Source organism: Vitis vinifera, chromosome 6 (assembly GCF_030704535.1).
Source record: "Vitis vinifera cultivar Pinot Noir 40024 chromosome 6, ASM3070453v1".
Classification (NCBI taxonomy): Eukaryota; Viridiplantae; Streptophyta; class Magnoliopsida; order Vitales; family Vitaceae; genus Vitis; species Vitis vinifera.
In genome coordinates, this window is record NC_081810.1 from 21,244,147 (window position 1) to 21,265,114 (window position 20,968).

A 20,968-nucleotide genomic window follows, 5' to 3' on the forward strand; every position below is an offset into this window, starting at 1 on the left:
CTGCCAGTTAAAATGAATTGATGACACAACAACACAACAATTAATGCAGTAAATGACAAGTTAACTATCTTAATGACATCAGAACAATTTTAATCGCTTGAGCACATACATAACATTTAAGTAAAAAACTGCAGACAGTAGTCACCCACCCATCTTATTGTGGAGTCAAAGGCAATGCTATGCCATGCAAAAATTGAATAATTAAGGAATCCCATGAAATTAAAAGCAGTATACAAGCCAGTCTCAATGGATGAAGGGAAACCGAAAGCAAAAGGTCAACTCCTTGTCATCCTAGCACAACCATCAATCATAATGTATCCACTCTCCATTACAGGAAAATCTCATGATTTGGTTGTCCCAAAAAAAGGAAAAACAGAAAGGCAGACCACCTAAATTGAGGCTGGGAAGCCTGAATCATTTTCCTAAGGAAGTGAGTAATAGCAGTGTCATACTCAAGAACTGATGGATATTTTAATTATAAAAATAAAGTCAGAACCACCTATACACCCCCTAGACCAGAATGTTTGCCTTATTTAATCTGCCATAAAGGAGTTGCTATTTGCACTAATTCTCCCAAAATGCAGATTAGCTTCTCCATTTCCTAATTGCTAAAGCCTCTTCAAAATAAGTTTTATGCCAACATATAACCATATAAAACTCCACCCCAAGAGCAAGCCTATCACTGAATTCAAAGGAACTAAGGGAAAAACTATTCTCAAAGCATCTTTACTTCAGGTGTTTTCTCAATAACCGAGACTATGCTCCAGCTTTCATCTAGACACTTCCCCAAAAAGTCATCATGAACTTCCAAAACGCCTTTCATATTCAAGAATAAAATATAATCTGGTTAGAATAAAACTGGTGCTAGCACAATATATGCCTCAACCAGTGATTGCAATGTCATTTTTAAAATTTGCTTTTTTCCTTATAACATTTTCTAAAATAATTGTCTTAATGGAAAACGTAATTTTTTTCACTTTTATCTTAAATCTTTAAGCAACTTGCTCTAAGACTTGATAAAACAAACAACTCCTTGATAAAAAGGTAAAAAGGAAAATCTTTAAGGGTTGAAAATTGCTCATGTCATGAGTGTTAAATTCATAAGTTCAGACAATTTTGTAGCAACAGGTTCAGAGTAATTACATGATTACATCCACTCTTTATTTGTCAGTTTGCAACGGTGCTGTAATATATCTAGGAGATGTTGAGGTTTAACAAAAACCCAAAACCCTAGTACAAGGGTTAGGTGGTGGGATGCCAAAGGGAAGGTAAGAAATCTTAGGTGGGAGAAAAAAAGGCAAATGTTATATAGTTAGATATCGGTAGGTCTGTCCATTTTCTTAGTACAGTTGAGGCATTGTTTGTACTAGAGAATATGAAGTATTTCCAGTTGCATTATTCTCCAGCAGACTTGCTTATACTTTTTATCTGGGTTTCAGCAGAATTAAGTCAATTGCTGCATGTCACACAGCCTTCTGCTCTGGATGTTATGGCCTGACTTAATCAAGCTAGCTTGAAGCACATAGTCTTTAAAAGAAATAACGTGGACAATATAAAGATTAATTCAAAAAATACGTACTAGGTTCATAGCTCCAGTGAAGAACATTAAAAACATCATATAGATACCTGGTATCAACAGCAGCTTCAAGGAATTTTTGTATTTCCTCAAGATCATTTGATGTTATTGCTGTTGCAAACTGGAAAAATCCAGGTTCTTCCTCAAATGACTCATAAAGATGCTGCACAAGGCCAGAGATCAAAAGTATGAACGTATTACTGGTTCTGTTTTAGGCATGTTATATATAAGACTATGTTCAATGGAAAACTAACAACATAAGATATAGTTTGCAAGAAGTCATGGCTAAAGTCTACTAGAACAAATACGTTGGACTACATTCAGTCAAGGGACCACCCTTTTCACATAAAATATATGGGACTGCATAATAAGCACCAAGAAAAAATAAAACAAAATAGACGATTTGAAATGTTTTGGAAGAAAAGAAACTTAAGCCAGGCCTAGTAAAAGTAACGTTCAGTAGGAACAAGAAAAAAAAAACTCACTCATAACCATGAATAGAGAGCTCCACTAACTGACTATGTTGGTTAAAGAAATTGTAGTGGTGAGTATAGCAGGATTTCATGAAACACAATCATGAAATTACTTGGATATGTTGCAAGATAAAAGTAGATTAAAGTTAGGGCAGGTGATGAAGCAAGATTTTGGTACTTCCATGGCCATGACACTTTCTTCTTTTATTGGAAGCATGGATTAGCACTATTGCTCAACAGTTCCCAAATCTGTAAGAGGATGCATGAAGAAGTGGTAAGTATTTATTCATTTACTTATTTATTTTGGATAGGCAAACAAAAAGGTATATTAAAAGCACCAATCAAAAATAGGGGGAACACTCTATGTACACAGAGTATACAAAAGGAGCCACCTAGACAAAAAAGAAGAGACACCAAATACAAGAACAACTATCAACCACCATCTATAATCTTAATCATCAATAAAGTCCGACAGAGAAGCACAATCCCTCCTCAACAAGATTCCATACCATTCCATAAGAGAGACCTAATTAGGGCTTCTTGTAGCTTAAGGTTGTTGAGCTCTACCCCATTGAAGATCTATTTCTTTCCCGCCACACACACCAAACTAAACAAAGAGGGGCCATACTTCACACCCTCCACCTTTTGTCCATGCCTTTCACCTTCCAACCCAAAAGGAGCTCATTCAAAGAATTTGGAAATACCCATCGAAGCCCAAAGAAGGATAACAACATGTCCCACATCTTTTTAGTTCTTTTGCAATGGATAATGACGTGGTTTGTTAATTTCTCACCAGCTTTACAAAGACTAAATCCATTGGTTATCAATCATTCTCTCCTCAAAAGAACATCAATGGTTAGGATCTTCTCCCATGTGGTCTCCCAAGCAAAAAAAAAAAAAAAAAAAAAACCTCTTGCCCCAAATTTCTTTGGCAGGAAACATGGCTTGATTCTCATCATGCAAGGAGTTATAGAAATATTTCACTTAGAATGTCCCCGTCCTTTCCTCCCTCCAAAGCAAGATATCCTCCCCTACTCTAGCACACTCACCTTGTGGATGAGCTCCATGATTTGCATCAAAGCTCCTAGCTCCTCATCTTGAAAATGTCTTCTATACAAGGGGGACCAAGAGCCTTCTCCCTCCCTAGCACGATCACCTTGTTGTCCATAAGTCAGCTACTATTACATTGCTATTAGAGGCAATCCTAAACAAAAGGGAACACCATCCACCTATCCAACCAGAATTTGGTTTTGAGGCCCCTCCTAACCAAAATAGAGGTCCCATGGCTGAATTCTTCCCATTATCTAATTGTTTTCCATAAACCCATACCGAAAGCTTCTCTCACCTCTAGAGTACACAACCCTGCCACCCGCCCACCTTCTCTCTCCATATTTGCCTTGGACTATAGTTTTCTACCAGCAATCATACTCAAGGGTATATCTCCACAAACATTTTCCTAACAACATTTTATTAAGAACATCCAACTTTCAAATCCCCATACCACTATTCCTCTTACCATTACAGTATCCTCTAGTTCACGAGGTGCATTTTTCTCTCTTCAAAATGACTATCCCATAAGAAATCCTTTGATGTTTTTCTAGCCCTCCCCTTACTTTCCTAAGTATCACAATAAGGGACATGAGGTATATGGAAAGGCTTGAGAGGCTACTTTTTATTAGGGTTCAATCTTCCTCCCCTCTATAAATATTGTTTCTTTCAAGGCACCAATCTTCTTTTAAACCTCTCCTCAACTAAATCCTGTATTACACAAGACTTACGAGAAGCACCCAACACTAACAAAGATAGATGGAACAAAGCCCTCCAACCTTGTACCCAAACAAAGAATCCAAATGTCCAAAACTTTCACTTCACCAATCAGAATTATCTCACTCTTTTGCAACCTTTTCAAATTTGACATGAGCTCGAAACATAGAAGAGTCCAGTTCCAATATTTCCGTTGTTTAACATTGGTCTTGGGGAAAAAAACAAGATATCATCTGCAAACAAAAAATGGGAGACATCCACCCTTATAACAGTTGTACCTTCAAACTTAAAGCCACTTTAAAAACCCTCTTAAACAGTCTTAGAGACTAAACAACTAAAAGCCTCCATAAGTAGAATAAGCAGATAAAAGGAAAGAGGGTCCTCTTGCCTTAAAACTCTATAGCTTCGAAAGAACTTCGTTGGAGCACCACCAACAAGAACCAACATTCTCACTAAAGAAATGCATGATTGAATCCACCTCAACCATCTTGAACCAAAACCCATTTTCTCCATGACTAAAAGGAGGAAGTTCCAATTCACGTGATCATAATCTTTTTCCAAGTCTAGCTCACACACCAATCCCACTCTAGAGCTTCTTTTTCTCGAAGCTAGTCTCATTAGCAATCAAAATTGCATCAAGAACTTGTTTATCCTCCACAAGCGCATTATGATTCCTTGACACCACCTTGGCAATCACCTTTTTTAGTATATTCACTAAAACCTTGGCTAGGATTTTACAAAGGCTCCTAACAAGGCTAACCGGCCCAAAGTCCTTAATATCTTCAAACCACTCCTTTTTTAGGAATAAGAAACAAACATGTGGCATTGAGACTCCTCTTAAAACTTTCCTTCAAGTAGAACCCCTTGAAAATCTCCATCACTTCCTTGCTCACTATAGGCCAACAAAATTTCCAAAATACCATGGAGAAACCATCTAAACCAGACACTTAATCGCCTCCCAACTCTGAAAGAGAGGCTACCACTTCCTCCTCCCCAAAGGGGTTTTCCAAACATTTTGAGCTTTGACTGAGCTTGAATAGATCTCCCTCTAGCTTAGGTCTCCTTAGATGGGTATTCTCAAGCATGGACTGAAAATAATTTGAGATTCCTCTCTTCAAATCTATGTCCTTTGAAAGCCAAATTCCATTCACTTTAAGCTTGCTTATGAGATTGGCTCTCTTGTGAGTGTTGGTCATCCAATGGAAGTACTTTGTGTTTTTGTCCCTTACCTTAACTCATAAAACCCTTGATTTCTATCCCCATGAAATTTCCTCCATGATTGCTAAATGGCTATATTTATGTTTTGCCATAGAGTGAAGAAACTTGTCTTCTTCAGACAAGGACCTTCCCTTCCTTTGTTGTCCTAAAATTTTGTTTTCTCCAAAGTGATCTCTTTGCAAATTGACACATAGTCAAAAACCTCTTTGTTCCATTTTTTTAAGTTACCTTACAAAGCTTGCAACTTCATCTCAAACAAAAAACTAGGGTTATCCCTAACCTCATAACTTTGCCACCAAGCCTTGACTAGCTCACCAAAGCCCTCTACCCATCCTCCACATGTTTTTGAATTTGAAAAATGCCTTGCCCTCTATGAGCCCCCTAAAATCGAGCAAGATAGGTGAGTGGTCAAACACAAGTTCTAGAAGTAACAATTGAAATATGAAAGAGAAATGGACCTCCCAATCACCAGAAAATAGAAATTGGTCCAAGCACAATTCAGAGCATCCATCCTATCCTTCACTCTAAGTAAAGGCCCCTTTGGATAACAACAGATCCATGAAGAAGTGGTAAGTTAAGAACTTTATTAATGAAACATGTCCTAAAGGCATGGCATAGTGTCCCAACTGAAAGGTTCCTTATCAGTTAGAAGCATTGCATCTCAAGATTTGGGGTTGCTTATCTTGGTGGCCTTTGTCACCCATGAACAAGAATCTTACCAAAAATTTTAAGGCCACAAAACTTGAAGAAATTGCACCATGATGGTACATGAGTAAGATTGATGAGGATGAATCTCCAAGATATATATCAAGAAAGGGAATTAGTATTAGTTGCAATTAAAGTAGGATTAGTATTAGTTTGAATTAAATTAGGATTAATATTTGTTGGAGTCTAATTAGGATTAGCTAGTTAAGTTATAATATAATTAGAATTTGAATCATGATAGGTTATTAAAATCCTAATAGACTTTGGAAGTTATAATTAGAATTAGAATCATAATAGGTTATTAGAGTCCTAGTAGACTTTGGATTTCTTAGAGAAACCTATAAATAGGCTAATCAATGTAAATCAAAAAGATGATTGATATTAATAATATTATGTTTTCTTTCATTGCAAGATTGCAACCCTCAATGGTGAGACTCCATTGATTTTCTTCAAATGCCTTATTGGCCGCCTTGGTTCAAATAAATAAACTAGGTTTCATGCATTCAGTAATCGGGGCCATAATAGAGCTGAAATTTCAAATAAATCGTCAATAGAATATAGCCATTCCATGGAAGCTTCACACCTCATGGATATTTGTTCGTACTGGCCAATCAACAATAGCTTTGATATTCTCCGGATCTATTTCAATACCCTTAGAAGACACAACAAAGCCTAGAAATACAATACTAGGGCTCATGAAAGTACATTTTTAGGATGATTGCCTACACTCAAGGGTAGGTGGGCTAGGGTTTTATTTTTAGAGTGTAAGAAGGGGAACAAGAAATAAATTTTATGGTAGAGAAAAATATAAGATAAGAAATAGAAAAAAAAAAAGAAAAAAAAATGAATAAAATATCGAAAACCTTAGAGTCTTACTAAGGCCTTCTAGGAGTCTCACCTAAAAGATAAATCAATGAAGTCTCACCATTGAGGGTTGCAAACTTGCAATGAAAGAAAACATAATATTATTAATATCAATCATCCCTTTAATTTACATTGATTTGTCCATTTATAGGCTTCTCTAAGAAATCCAAAGTCTACTAGGACTCTAATAACCTTATGATTCTAATTCTAATTATAACATCCAAAATCTACTAGGACTCTAATAACCTATCATGATTTAAATTCTAATTATAGTATAACTTAACTAGCTAATTCTTATCATATTCTAACAAATATTAATCCTAATTTAATTCCAAATAATACTAATCCTACTTTAATTGCAACTAATATTAATTCCCTTTCTTGATATATATCTTGGAGATTCATCCTCATCAATTCTCCCTGACTTGAAAAAAAAACTCAACCTCGAGTTTTAGTGATTTTCCACGTCAATTGAAATTCCAAGCAATGCCTTCCTTTTTTCTTTGTCGTCTCTTTACCGTGCTAAGACAGGATATAAAGATCTCTTGAACTTGTTCAATTTCATGCAATACAAATACTAGACTTTAAAAAACTTTTCAATGTTGTAAAACAAGTTGTGATAATTCTCGAAATAATTGTGTCTTCAACAAGCTTGTGGAGAGTTGTTTCTCATACTCTTCTTGCAAACTGTTTTGTAAAAAAATAAGATTTTTGAATTCCCTATGTTCAAAAGAAATTTTAGCAGATTCTTCATGTTTGCCACCACTCACGATAATGTTTGGCCTTAGGAAGTCAAGAATTGATTCTTTTGAAGCTTCTACAACTTCCTTGAGCTCTTCTACTGGTTGATCTAGGATTAGTTCCATCACCTCTTGCTTTCTAGATTCATCATTGATGATTTCTACCTCCTTTCTAGTAACTTTGACTTGCTTTTTAGTAAGAGTATTTGATGGCTCTTCTTCTAGTTTCAAGGGTGCTAATTTTTCCTCTGGTTGCTTATGTGGTGGAATTTCCTTTATTGGACGAAGGATCTTTTTACACCTATTGCGCACAAGTGTGTAAATGTTCTCATATCCATCCTATTGGACCATTTCATCAAAAAGTCATGGTCTTCCAAGTATAATATGGGCAGCTTTCATTGGCAAAACATCACACCATGCTAATAACTCAAAATTATTACTGAAATTAAACGTCACTAAACAATGAGAACTCACCAAAATAGATGTGTCATTTACCCATGCTATTTGATAAGGATGTGGATGATCTTCTGTCTTTAGATTAAGCTTCTCAACAAGCTCCTCTAAAGCTAAATTGAAACAACTACCTTCATCAATAATCAAAGTACATAGTCTCCCTTGGCAAGCAACACGAGTACGGAAGATGCTAGTACATCACAATCCTCCTCTTCATTTAGCCTTGGTATGTTCACCAATGGCTGCATAAAAAAGTTGTAGCCTTCAACCATGTTTGCATATGTTGCTCCACTCCTCAATTACATATGCCTTCATGCCAAGAATTTTTGCTCTGATACCAAAATTGATGTAAGACAACCCTAGGATGGTTGCCTACACTTAAGGGTAGGTGGGCTAGGGTTTTATTTTTAAGGTATAAGAAGAGAAACAAGGAATAAATTTTATGGTAAAGAAAAATATAAGATAAGAAATAGAGAGAAAGAAAAAACAACGAAGAAAAGATCAAAAACCTTAAAGTCTCACTAAGACCTTCTAGGAGTCTCACCTAGAAGAAAATCAATAGAGTCTCATCATTGAAGGTTGATGGGTTTTCCCCCATCAATTCCCATATTATGCTTGGAAGACCATGGCTTTTTGATGAAAGGGTCCAACATGATGGATATGAGAACATTTACACACTTGTGTATAATGGGCGTAAGAAGATCCTTCGTCCAATGAAGGAAATTCCACCACATAAGCAACCAGAGGAAAAATTAGCACCCTTGAAACTAGAAGAAGAGCCATCAAACACTCTTACTAAAAAGCAAGTCAAAGTTACTAGAAAGGAGGAAGAAATCATCAATGATGAATCTAGAAAGCAAGAGGTGATGGAACTAATCCTAGATCAACCAGTAGAAGAGCTCAAGGAAGTTGTAGAAGCTTCAAAAGAATCAATTCTTGACTTCCTAAGGCCAAACATTATCGTGAGTGGTGGCAAACATGAAGAATCTGCTAAAATTTCTTTTGAACATAGGGAATTCAAAAATCTTATTCTTCCATAAGACAATGTACAAGAAGAATGTGGGAAACAACTTTCCACAAGCTTGTTAAAGACACATAATTATTTCAAGAATTATCAACTTGTTGTACAACATCAAAAAGCTTTTCGAAGTCCAATATTTGTCTTGCATGAAATTGAACAAGTTCAAGAGATTTTGAGATCTTGTCTTACCATGGGAAAGAGATGACGAAGAAAGAAATGGTGGAAGGCATTACTTGGAATTTCAATTGACTGTGAAAAATCACTAAAACTCGAGGTCGAGTTTTTTTTCAGGTCAAGGGGAATTGATGAGGATGAATCTCCAAGATATATATCAAGAAAGGGAATTAGTATTAGTTACAATTAAAGTAGGATTAGTATTACTTGAAATTAAATTAGGATTAATATTTGTTAAAGTCTAATTAGGATTATTTAGTTAAGTTATAATACAATTAGAATTAGAATCATGATAGGTTATTAGAGTCCTAGTAGACTTTGGATTTCTTAGAGAAACCTATAACTAGGCTAATCAATGTAAATCAAAGGGATGATTGATATTAATAATATTATATTTTCTTTCATTGCAAGGTTGAAACCCTCAATGGTGAGACTCCATTGATTTTCGTCTAGGTGAGACTCCTAGAAGGCCTTAGTGAGACTCTAAGGATTTGATTTTTTTTTCATTGTTTCTTCTTTATCTCTATTTCTTATCTTATAAGTTTTTCTACCATAAAATTTTTTCTTTATTCCTCTCCTTACACCCTAAAAATAAAACCCTAGTCCACCTACCCTTGAGTGTAGACAACCATCCTAAGGTTGTCCTACATCAATATGGGTATCAGATCAATTTTGGAAAACCTTGTGGGCCAAGCTAGGTACTCAATTAAAATTTCCAAGTTCTTTTCATCCTCAAACTAATAGACAAACAGAAGTTGTCAATCGTAGCCTTGGTAATCTTTTGAGATGCATTGTGAGAGATCAATTAAGAAATTGGGACAATGTCTTACCACAAGCTGAGTTTGCTTTCAACAGTTCCACTAATCGTACCATTGGGTACTCACCTTTTGAAGTGGCATATGGCTTGAAACCTAAGCAACCTATTGATCTTATACCATTACCTACTTCTGTCTGCACCAGCCAGGATGGTGATGCATTTGCATGTCATATACGGGATATGCATGAAAAGGTACGAGAAAAAAATCAAAATCAGCAATGAGAACTATAAAGAGACAACACATGCACATCGAAGATATATTCAGTTTCAAGAAGGTGATCTAGTGATGGTTCGTTTACGTCCAAAAAGATTTCATTTGAGCACATATCAAAAGCTTCAAGCTAAGAAAACAGGTCCATTTCAGGTACTAAAGTGGTTGAGTGAGAATGCTTATTTGTTAGAACTCCCTTTAGACTTGCATTTTAGTCCAATATTTAATGTGGAAGATTTGTGTATCTATCATGGCCATCACAACGATGCAAGTGAAGAGTTGGATCTTCAATTACCACCTACTCTTAGCCCACGTCTTGAGATCGAGTATGTTCTTAATGATCAACTTGTGTCTACTCGACAAGGTGGATACCAAAAATTTTTGGTGAAATGGTGAGGCAAACCACACTCTAAAAATACATGGATTATGACAACGGATTTTCAAAAGCTTAACCCCGATCTCTATTAATAGTATCAAGCATCTAATTCGTCGAAGCCAAGTTCTTTCAAGCCAGGGGGAATTGATGGGGGAAGCCTTTTAAAGTTTATTCAAGGAGGAAAGGGAAGACCTAAGTAAACTTTAAGTAGGATTAATATTAATTAGAATTGAATTAGCATTGGTATTTGTTGAAGTCTAATTAGGATTAACTAGTTAAGTTATAATATAATTAGAATTTGAGTCATGATAGGTTATTAGAGTCCTAGTAGACTTTGGATGTTATAATTGGAATTAGAATCATAACAGGTTATTAAAGTCCTAGTAAATTTTGAATTTCTTAAAGAAGCCTATAAATGGGCTAATCAATGTAAATCAAAGGGATGATTGATATTAATAATAATATGTTTTCTTTCATTGCAAGGTTGCAACCCTCAATGGTGAGACTCCATTGATTTTCTTCTAAGTGAGACTCCTAGAAGACTTTAATGAGACTCTAAGGTTTTGATCTTTTCTTCGTTGTTTTTTTCTTTTTCTCTATTTCTTATCTTATATTTTTCTCTACCATAAAATTTATTCTTTGTTCCTCTTCTTATACCCTAAAAATAAAACCCTAACCCACCTACCCTTAAGTATAGGCAACCATCCTAGGGTTGTCCTACATCAAAGATATTGCCCAAAGCTCCATAAAAGATTAATGCTTGCAAATGGAGGACACGACCGACCACAAAATGATGGGAATGACTTGAAGCATTTGTATAGGTCGTTGGATTAGAAACAACCAGTTTGGTTCTATTATAAGCTGGTGCCCTATCCCATTGTTTCTTGAACATAAGGACTCCATACAAAAGTTGCCCCTCAACTTGAATGCCTATATCACCCCTCAATAATTTGGCTTTATTCACCTCCACATGAAAGTTGTTCCCCTATCCACTCAGCTTGAATGCCTAACCCCCATTATTTTTTTTTTTTTTTTTTTTGATCAGAAACGATAAAGCTTATATTAATAAAAGAACAAATACAGAAGAGAACAAAGAAACAACAGAAAGAAAAAAAAAACCAAGGGAAGGATGAGAAGTCCTTCCTACACAAGAAACAAGGAGAACACCCAACAATAGAAATCTAGAAACAAAAGAGAACCCAACAAACTTCAAACTCTTGAAACGCAAACCCCAATCCAATTGATTTGTAGAATGCTTAGAGGAACTCCTCTAAAAGCTTCAGTACAAGAAGCCCATAGAGACGAGTAAAACCGAATCAAATCCCAAACCTCCTCTTCCGTTCTCCCTTTATCCTCAAAGATTCTATTATTCCTTTCTTGCCACACCATCCAAATCAAAGTAAGGCAAGCAATTTGCCAAAGAATCTTGCCTCTTACTGAGTTCCCCAAGCCTTTAAAAGAAATAACCAACATATCCTCAACGCTCCTTGGAGGAACCCAAATCACACCTACTAGATTGAACAACCTGTGCCAAAGTCCAATGGTGACAGGACAATGAAGAAAAAGGTGGTCAATCGACTCTCCATTTCCTTTGCAAAGAATGCACCATTGAGGACAGAGGGCTTTGTAGGGTCTTCTCAATTGCAACTTGTCATTAGTGTTTACCTTCCCATGTGCTACTAACCAAGCGAGGGCCTTAACCTTTGAAGGGACTTTTGAGCTCCATAAAAACTTGGCCGGAAGGAACATTAAAGGATTTGAATCTCTTGACAATGCATAGAAAAAAGATTTCACTGAAAACGAGCCTGACGAAGACAAAGACCACGCTCTTGAGTCTGATGAAAAAGGGGAAAGAAGCACAGAATGAAGAGAGGACATTAATCTCTAAAGGACATCAATTTCTGAATCCGTTAGATTGCGGCGAAAGTTAAAATTCCAAGACAATGGAAAGGAATTGCCAAGCCCCCATTATCCCTCACTAATTTTGTTCCATTCACCTCTTTTAGAGGATCTAAAAGAGAGTTTAGCACTCCCTCCCTCTCTCCTTCAAGAATCACATTCCCAAATTTATGGAGATTGATGGGAGTGGTGTTCCGAGGAAGGGGGGAAGGGGTTCATAATAGGTAGTGGAAAGCTATTAGAAGAGGTTGGAAGGATTTCTGGCTTAGAACAAGCACTTTATTGGAAAATGGGTTGAAGGCCATGTTTTGGTTTGATAATGGTGTTTAGACTCCCTGTGAAAGAATACGTCCTCTTTTTTATTAAACTTACTTCTCATAAAAAAGCTATGATGGCAGTTCTATGGGTAGGATGTGTCAAGCAGGACAAGGAAACCTCTGTTTTATGAGATTTTTCTTTATTAGGCTTTGAGTATGATGGGCTTGTTGTTCAACACATTCATTCTTTGGTTGTTTAAGGCAGTATTAAGGATAGGTTAATATGGATGGATGCAAGAGGTGCTTCTAATGTTAAGTCATGCTATTATTATCCTATGGGATTTCCTACTCATTCCCTCTTAAGGATGTGTGAGGTAAATAAGCACCTTTTAAGCCATGCTTGCTTTGGAGGCAATGTAGGAGAAGATCATTTTTCTTTTATAAGCAGATGACATTTTATTAAGAAGAGCCAATCAAAACAGGGACCCGCCAAATACACAAGAAGTATACACAGGTTCCAAAAGGCTAGGGGAAAAAAATCCAAAACTACAATAGCAATGCTAAATCAAATCAAGAAAATCTAGCAATTATTCAATCTGCACCCAGAAAGGCTTTGGATCAAAGAAAAATGGATTGGACAAGTGCCCTTCAATGATGTAACTGAACTCCCCACTCCTTTGGATGTCCTCAATTTTCTATGAATGGTTTTCAATGATTATGCTCCTGCCATATGGTTCAAAGCAAACACAACAAAGATCAAGCTCCACAATTTTCTAGTTTTCTTCCCCACACAACTCATGTTACTACAAAAACACCTAATGCAACAACCAATGAAGCAACCAAGATAAACCAAAAAGTGAGAATAGAAGATGCCCCAAACTCAAACTCCTTGTTATCTCGCAATGAAGAAGAATTTGGTTCATTGATTCCTCATTGCTCTTCAACATTGGTTAGCTAAGGCCTCCATTCTCAATATTTTTTCCCATGCCACCTCCCAAGCAAAGAAACCCGGTTTCATGAGCCCCACACCTCTTTGATTGTGGAAGGACCTTCAAAATCAGACTCCATCTAGCAACATAAACAATAAATTTTCCATCATTAGCCCCACTCAGCAACAACTTTATCCCTCACAGCCCAGCCCTAGGAGACAATCCTAACATACTTTCAGCTCATAAGGTGAGGTCCATCAAATCTTGGTTATCTGATGCTGCCTCAACAAGAACAAGGAGATGGAAAACCATTTTCTCATCATTTCTGCCTTGTCTCACATGTTGTGAGATCTTTTGCACTCCTTATTTGGATTTTTTTATGGGTTTCCTATGGTGGATTAAAGAATTGTAATTGAGGTGGCACTGGAACTTTGTGGGCAGTGGTGTAACAGGGTATGAAGGATGCTTGCCTTTGGTCGTTTTGGTACATTTGGAAAACTGCAATGACAGAATTTTTAAACAATGAAGCTTTTTGAAAGATACTGAAGGAGTTCTTCCTCAAATTTTATTTGAGTGGTGTTAGAAGGGTTGCTTTTTAGAAGAGTGTAGGGCATTTTTCCCTTTCTTATGTGTCTTTATTTCTTTATCTTCTAGCACTCTTTGTATGCATCTTGTGTGCTTGGATAGTTTTTTTGATAGGCAAGCACAAGAAGATCATAAACAGCACAGCCAACTATAACCTTGAAGATAAAATATGTTAGAGAAGTACAGAGAAACATGAATAGTGCCACCATTGTTGGCATATTAAGAAACATATTAACCAAAGACACTGAAAGTCCTCCAAGTATCTTTTGTACTTGGAGAGAGCCACCTTTTTTCTTTCTTTTCTGCCTTCCAGCATTCTTTTCATACATCTTGTGCACTTGGATAGTGCATCATTTTTCCTGGAGCTTTTTTAATGATATTCAATATTACTTCCCTATCGAGAAGGAGAGAGAGAGAGAGAGTAAAAAAAACATTGGGATATATGATGACATTATGTTACATGCATAACCTTGAAATATGTTAGAAAAGCATTAAATTTTAAACCTGGGAAACACAAATTGTTATTTCTCAAAATGAAGAAAAGTGTTGTGAGATAATTGAGCAACAATGAATTAGATGTACCTCACGACGAATTTTGAGCTGCTCTTGAAGAAGTGGTTGGCCATTACGATACAAAATGTCAAAAGCAAATATGCAAACATCAACCTTGATTTCACTCATAACCACATTTTTACGAGCACGGGTGCTGAGGACCTGCCATAAACATCTATTTGTGAAGAAAATGTATAAACAAATAAGTTGAAAAGGTTTCATGAAACATCTAATTGTCTAATTGAATATTCTATATTTAGACCTATCAAGAAGGTTTTAAAGCCACGGGGGGAGAAAAAATAGAGTACTTTACTCTTAGTAAGATGGAAAGAAAGCACAGTATGTGAAGTAAAGCTGGTGTATGCAATTATGATACGAACAACAAAGAGAATGAAAAATAATATACTAACAATGCAATTGTTAATCTCACAAATCCAGAGCATTTCATATATTCGATAACTTTTGCAAAACCATAAATGAACTAAGAGAATAGCTTCAAACAAAGAAAATAATAAGAAGGTTTGCATGAATTATGTATTTATGTCAATGTTGCATACACGGTTATGAGAAAGTACCCATGTGAAGAATGCATCAAATTCTAACAGTTTATAGATTTTGGTACGACCCCACAAATTTTCTTTTACTTTCCTAGACATTACTAATTAAAAGTCCATAAATATGAAGTAAATTAAAGTTTCTTGAAATAAAAAATAGCACTATTTTGCTCATTAAGCCTTTAACCATCCATTAATGATGAAATCAATCTGACACAAGAATCCATGCAAATAGTCCATGAGTGGGAAACATCCATGCAATTAGTTTATCATGATAGCATCAGGCATTCTGTAAGTTAATACATAGAGGTTCAACATCAGGCGTTTTCCTTATATATGCATTCTGTTCCAGCATTTCAAGTTACAGAATATTAAAATAAATGATCATATGGAAAGTCAATTACCAATACATTCAAGTAAGATATTATTTTATAATGGTAATAAAACTAAAGGAGAAGAGCAAAACATAAAGATGCATATTTATTGCTTCAATAAATGTACATAAACAAATGTAATAAAAAACTGTACATAAATGAGATAAGACATCTAAACACTGAATCATAGGTTGCAAAGATAAAAAAATAAAAATAATAAATTAAATAAATAAATAAGATCCTCCTGAAGCACTGTAATCTGGTCATCATTCAAATCATGATAAGGGAGAAAATATTTTGGAATTTTCTACATCTCTACCATATGCAAACTAAAATGAGAGCGGTATGGTGCTCCAGGAGCAATTAAGATCCTAAGATTGCATCTACAAAGAATCACAAACAACTTGATGTGAAAACATATTACCTGGAATGGCAAAATTTTCCCCTTTTGACGGTCATAGGCAACTAGTTCGCAATCCAAAACAAATGAACTCACAGATGACTTCTTTAATCTGCAATCTGACAGTAGACATTAGCGATAACTATGCTGACAACAATTATTTCATTTCAGACTTTTAATAGAAGCAAACCAGTTTACACCACATCAACATGCAAAACAACAGATACAGGGAACAAAATTCTTCAAAGGTTTTACTTCCATAAAACAGCTTCTTTTTCTTAATAAGCACAGAATACTAGCAGGAGTATAGTTTACTGTTATTGGGGAGCTAATTAGGCCTCCCTTTTTCCAAATTTTACTTTTCAACTTAATCTTACCTTATTATTTCATACAAACTTTATTCATGCATCTTTATTTATTATTTGATATGCATGACTTCCCATAAATTATCAATCATTGTATTGGAAAAATCAGGGAAAAAAAAAGCAATGGCATCCAGCATTTCCCAAGCGTAAATGACTACAAATTGAGATTAGAGCTACTGATAAGGATGAGCCCCTCTAAGGTCTACTCAAGAAAGGAACGGAAGCAAACAATAAAAAACAAAAAACAAAAATTTCGCTATCAAGGATATAAGTAATTTCACAGATTTTAACATTTTCAGTTTCTAAAGAACTCTTATTTTTAAAAAGTTTCTGACTTCTAAAAAGTGTTTATTACCTAAAATGTTTCTACCTTTTAAAAGCATCTATTTTCTAAACAGCTTCTAATAAATGTTTCTATTTTTAAGAACTCTAATTCCTAGTCTTTTTTTCTAAAAATATTCTATTTCCTAAATATTTTTATTTTTCAAAAATCTTTGTTTTTTAAAATTTCCTAATGTACTAAAATCTTTTTATTTTCTTAAAGTCTTTACTTTTTAAAAGTTTTCATTTTCTAGAAACTTCTAGTTTATAAGAATTTTCTATTCTATAAAACAGATATTTTCTTTTAAATGGAAGGCATAATAGTTTCAGGTAAGGGTTAAAAATCATGATAACTTAACATATAAATTAGGTTCCTTTTTCTATAGTTTATTGAATCTTTTGGGTTTTCTAAAGCCCATAAATAAGACTACTTGATGTAACCAACAATGAATAAATGGTTTTTCTCCCCATATTTTGCAACTTGCAATAGTGAGAGTCAATTGTTTCTCTCCTAGATGAGTCTCTTATAAGGCCTTGTGAGACTCTTATTAAGGGGTTCATGAGACTAAAAAAAAATTTTCTCTTCCCTCTTCTATCTTATTTTCTTTCTCACTTTCACCTATTTTCTTTTTCTGCTGCCATAATATTAAATCCTTGTCCCCTTTCTTAAATCCTAATAGAGTGAAACCATAGTTGATTTTATTTGATGGTAGAAAACTACTTTAGGGATGGTCCTACATCAGCTACTTTATTTGCCCCTAATTAGAGTTGGAATTCTAGAGCATTATAGCATAAAAAAGTCTATTTTCCAATTCTGAAAATCATCATATGTTTTCAAAGTGAAGAAAGAGCAGAAGGCTAATATAAACCAATAACAAGAACAGACCCAGCATTACAACATTCAGCTGTTTTATTGCTCAAATAAAAAAAATAAATAGATAAGAACTGCCTAGATTGAAGAAACCTCACTTAACTGGTTATGATGCGTTTAGATAAGACAAAAGGTGACCTATGCATTAGAAGTCTTTTTATTCTCACCAAGGCACAAATGGATAAGTGGAGCTAGAAATTTGTTCTATGTAGGGACACGTCTTGGAGGCAGGTTACATGAAATAAATTTGGTGAGGGCGGGTGATATTCTGGTGAAAGAATGGAAGAGTATGGAGTTTGACAGTAGAAAGTGATTAGAAAAATAAGGAAGCTGTTCCAAGTAAAGAATAGCTTTGAAATAGCTTTGAAGAGTATGAAGTATGGAGGTCTCCAACCTTTTGAGCTCCCTATCAAACTTTGAAGAGGTTGCCAATCTCTTCCCCTTTGTAAACTCCCCATGTTTAAACTTCACTTCTGCATCTCATCTTAATCAGAAGCGCCAAGATCTCCTCTTCAAAACCTGCAGTAGGCATCCCCAAAAACTTGCTGAAAGCAGCTAAAGAACTATTGGTCCAATCATCCTACAAAACCGCCCCTTCACAAAGAGCATCCTCTTAGTCCCTCGTCCCCTTATCTCTCTCCCATTCTCTGACATCACAGCACCAACAACACCAGAAAACTCAACCCCAGCCAGATCCACTATTTTTCCATTAGCTAGAACCAATCTAAGAGGGCACCATTCTGGAATTCGGGGCCATGGAATAGGGAATACATGAGCTTCTTCAGTTGAAGATTATTCTTGACAATCTTAAAGTGAAACAGGAAGGAACAGCCAAGTTTTATTGTGACAAGAAGTAAGCTATTAATATTGCTCACAATCCTATCCAACATGATGTTCAAAGTATGTGGAAATTGACAGATACGTCACATCAAAGAGAAGTTGGAGAGTGACTTAATTTGCACTCCCTATGTTTCAATGGAAGGAGGTATAGGAGATACCTTAACTAAAAGACTTCCAAGTCAAGCATTCTAGATAATTATGAGCAAGTTAAGAATAGACAATATCTATTCACCAACTTGAGCCAAAGTGTTGATGAATCAATTCAGAATCCCTATAGAATAGGGAAGTCAAAGACTGATTATTAGATGATTTTCAAATTTAGGAAATTACTTATTTTTCCATGTAATAATAGTTTCCTTGATTCCTAAATTTTAGCACAGATACTTTAGAAAGATAGTTCTTAGACCTATAAGATTGTACATATTCATTACTCGAAATTAAATAACATGCCTATTCAACTTCAGCTTGTAAACTCAAATAAAGCTATCTCACTTCCACTAGAACACTAATTATCTGAAGCTAAGTTAGCTAACGAAAAGGTGTCAAGTGAAAATATTTCAAAAGTCGTTCTCAAAAATCTTTCTTTACAAGAATTGTTAATATGAAACCCGAATTCTTCTTGAACACTTTTCAAATCTACATATTTGAAAAAACAACAACAATAATAAATTAATACATCACTAAAGAAAAATCATTCTCAGGCTCTAAAAGATAGGAACTCATGTTTCCCACCTTTCTTGAATTTAAAGAAAAGGAAAGGGTAAGAAAAATGAAAAGAAAGACAAAAAACAAAAGTGGCTATGACCTAAAAAGGAAAAAATGAAAAGTAAAAAAAAAATTAAAATAATAAAAAAAAAAAAGGGTTACTCTCCACTCAACAACACTCCCCCAAAAGCCCAAAAATAAAATCAACTAAAACTACATGAAACCAGACAGCATCAGTTATAGCCAGTTTTGTATTTAATGTTAAAATGTCTTTTGAACACCAATCAAACACCACCTAACAAATAAATGCAGGTAGTTCAAATTAACAACTCTCACCAATTAACCACCATTCAAAATTCTGCCCCACTACATGGCATAAAATGTTTAACACAGCAACTCATATAATGTAGTAGTAGAGTAAAGGATCTAATAAGCCATTCAGGTAAACCAGTTGAATTTTATACTTAGATCTCTCCAATACACTAGCAAACACAGGACCTACCCATAAAAGTTTATAACATGGTACGTGTTCCAAACATACAAGCTAAATACCAAAATTCTCAACGACCGATACATTACGGAGAATATTAATCACAAGGAAATTTTACCTTGAAACTGCAACAACAACATCAGGATACTTTCCAGTATTTCGTTCGGCATTGCGACTATATATCTCAACTGACCCATCCTCCTTGTAGTGTATCTGCTTGGATGAACATAGTCATAGCATGGAACATATAACACAAGGAGAAACAGTAAACAGAAGTGGTTTATCTAGGTACTATTACCTGAGCACGTTCTCCATCATATTTGTATTCACAGGTGAATTCCATATCCTGGAATTTATCAATGATTTCAGATACCCCCTTGGTTGGTTTTGCTAGCATAGGTCCAACAGGGACACCTGGCATAAAGCTACATGTCTTTGGAAGATTCCATACACCACCGCTAAGAAGAGCAGGGACTATTTTATCATAAACAGGAAGTACAGAGTACGATTGCTTAACAATATTTGCAGCCTGACACACGCAATGACAGAAATGCTTATCATAAGGGGCATTCAAATACAATGCATATCTATGCAAGTTCAACTACTAACTACACCACAGAAATTCTTTAAATGCATAATGCCTGCAACACATAATGACTAAAAATCTTGATTATGTTAAGAACCATAACTAGCGCAATTACACAAAGTAGAATAAACTCCTAACCATATCACATTCTGATCTGCTGCACATGTCATATGTCCAATATAAAGATTATGGCCAAAATGTAAAGGGGTGACATAGGCTCAAAAAAGCCTAGCTCTGACATGCTGATGAAAGATTGAATTTAGTGACTTCTTATCGCTCACCATTCATGCAGGGAAGAAACAAATGAGAGGGTAGTGAGGCAAAAAAAAAATTTATCAGAAACAAAAGATATATCAATAATAACAAAGGTACAAGAGAAGAATGAGAGGTCCTTCCATCAAAATACATATCCTAATCCGAGTAAGACTAGACACACCCTCTATAAAAAAAAACTATATACAAAGGCATCCTCAACTATCTCAAACTTTTGAATCACAAGCCAAAAGCAAGCTGTGTTGGATAACATTAAGTGGAACTCCTCTAAAAGCAACAATACAAGAGGCCCAAAGAGAGGAGTAGAAGTGAGGCAAATCCCACAACATCCCTTCCGACCTCCACTTTTCCTCAAAAATCCTAGCATTTCTCTTTTGCCACACAATCCACAATAAAGTGAGGCAGTGAGGCAAATTAATAGCTAGATTCGGCATGTTAGAATTTTTTAGTAATTAATTGAACTTTAAAAAAAAAAAGAAAATGGGTTTTCTGAACTTTCAATCTTCAGTTATTTCAAAAGAGACAAGGAGTCACCAAAGAAGTAGCTAACTGCCTGTTTGAGTACACTTATTATT

At 35.3% G+C, this 20,968-nt stretch overlaps 1 protein-coding gene across 1 annotated transcript in view; it reads right to left on the bottom strand.

Moving 5' to 3' along the window:
- Positions 1–20,968, bottom strand: part of LOC100256907 (DNA ligase 1) — a 36,538-nt gene that overhangs the window by 2,122 nt on the left and 13,448 nt on the right. The window contains exons 5-9 of the mRNA XM_002272647.3: positions 19,833–20,063; positions 19,653–19,747; positions 15,967–16,054; positions 14,645–14,776; positions 1,627–1,739 (exon numbers count right to left, since the gene is read on the bottom strand). Coding sequence (XP_002272683.2) covers positions 1,627–1,739; positions 14,645–14,776; positions 15,967–16,054; positions 19,653–19,747; positions 19,833–20,063 — 659 coding nt within the window. The remainder of the gene's footprint in view (positions 1–1,626; positions 1,740–14,644; positions 14,777–15,966; positions 16,055–19,652; positions 19,748–19,832; positions 20,064–20,968) is intronic.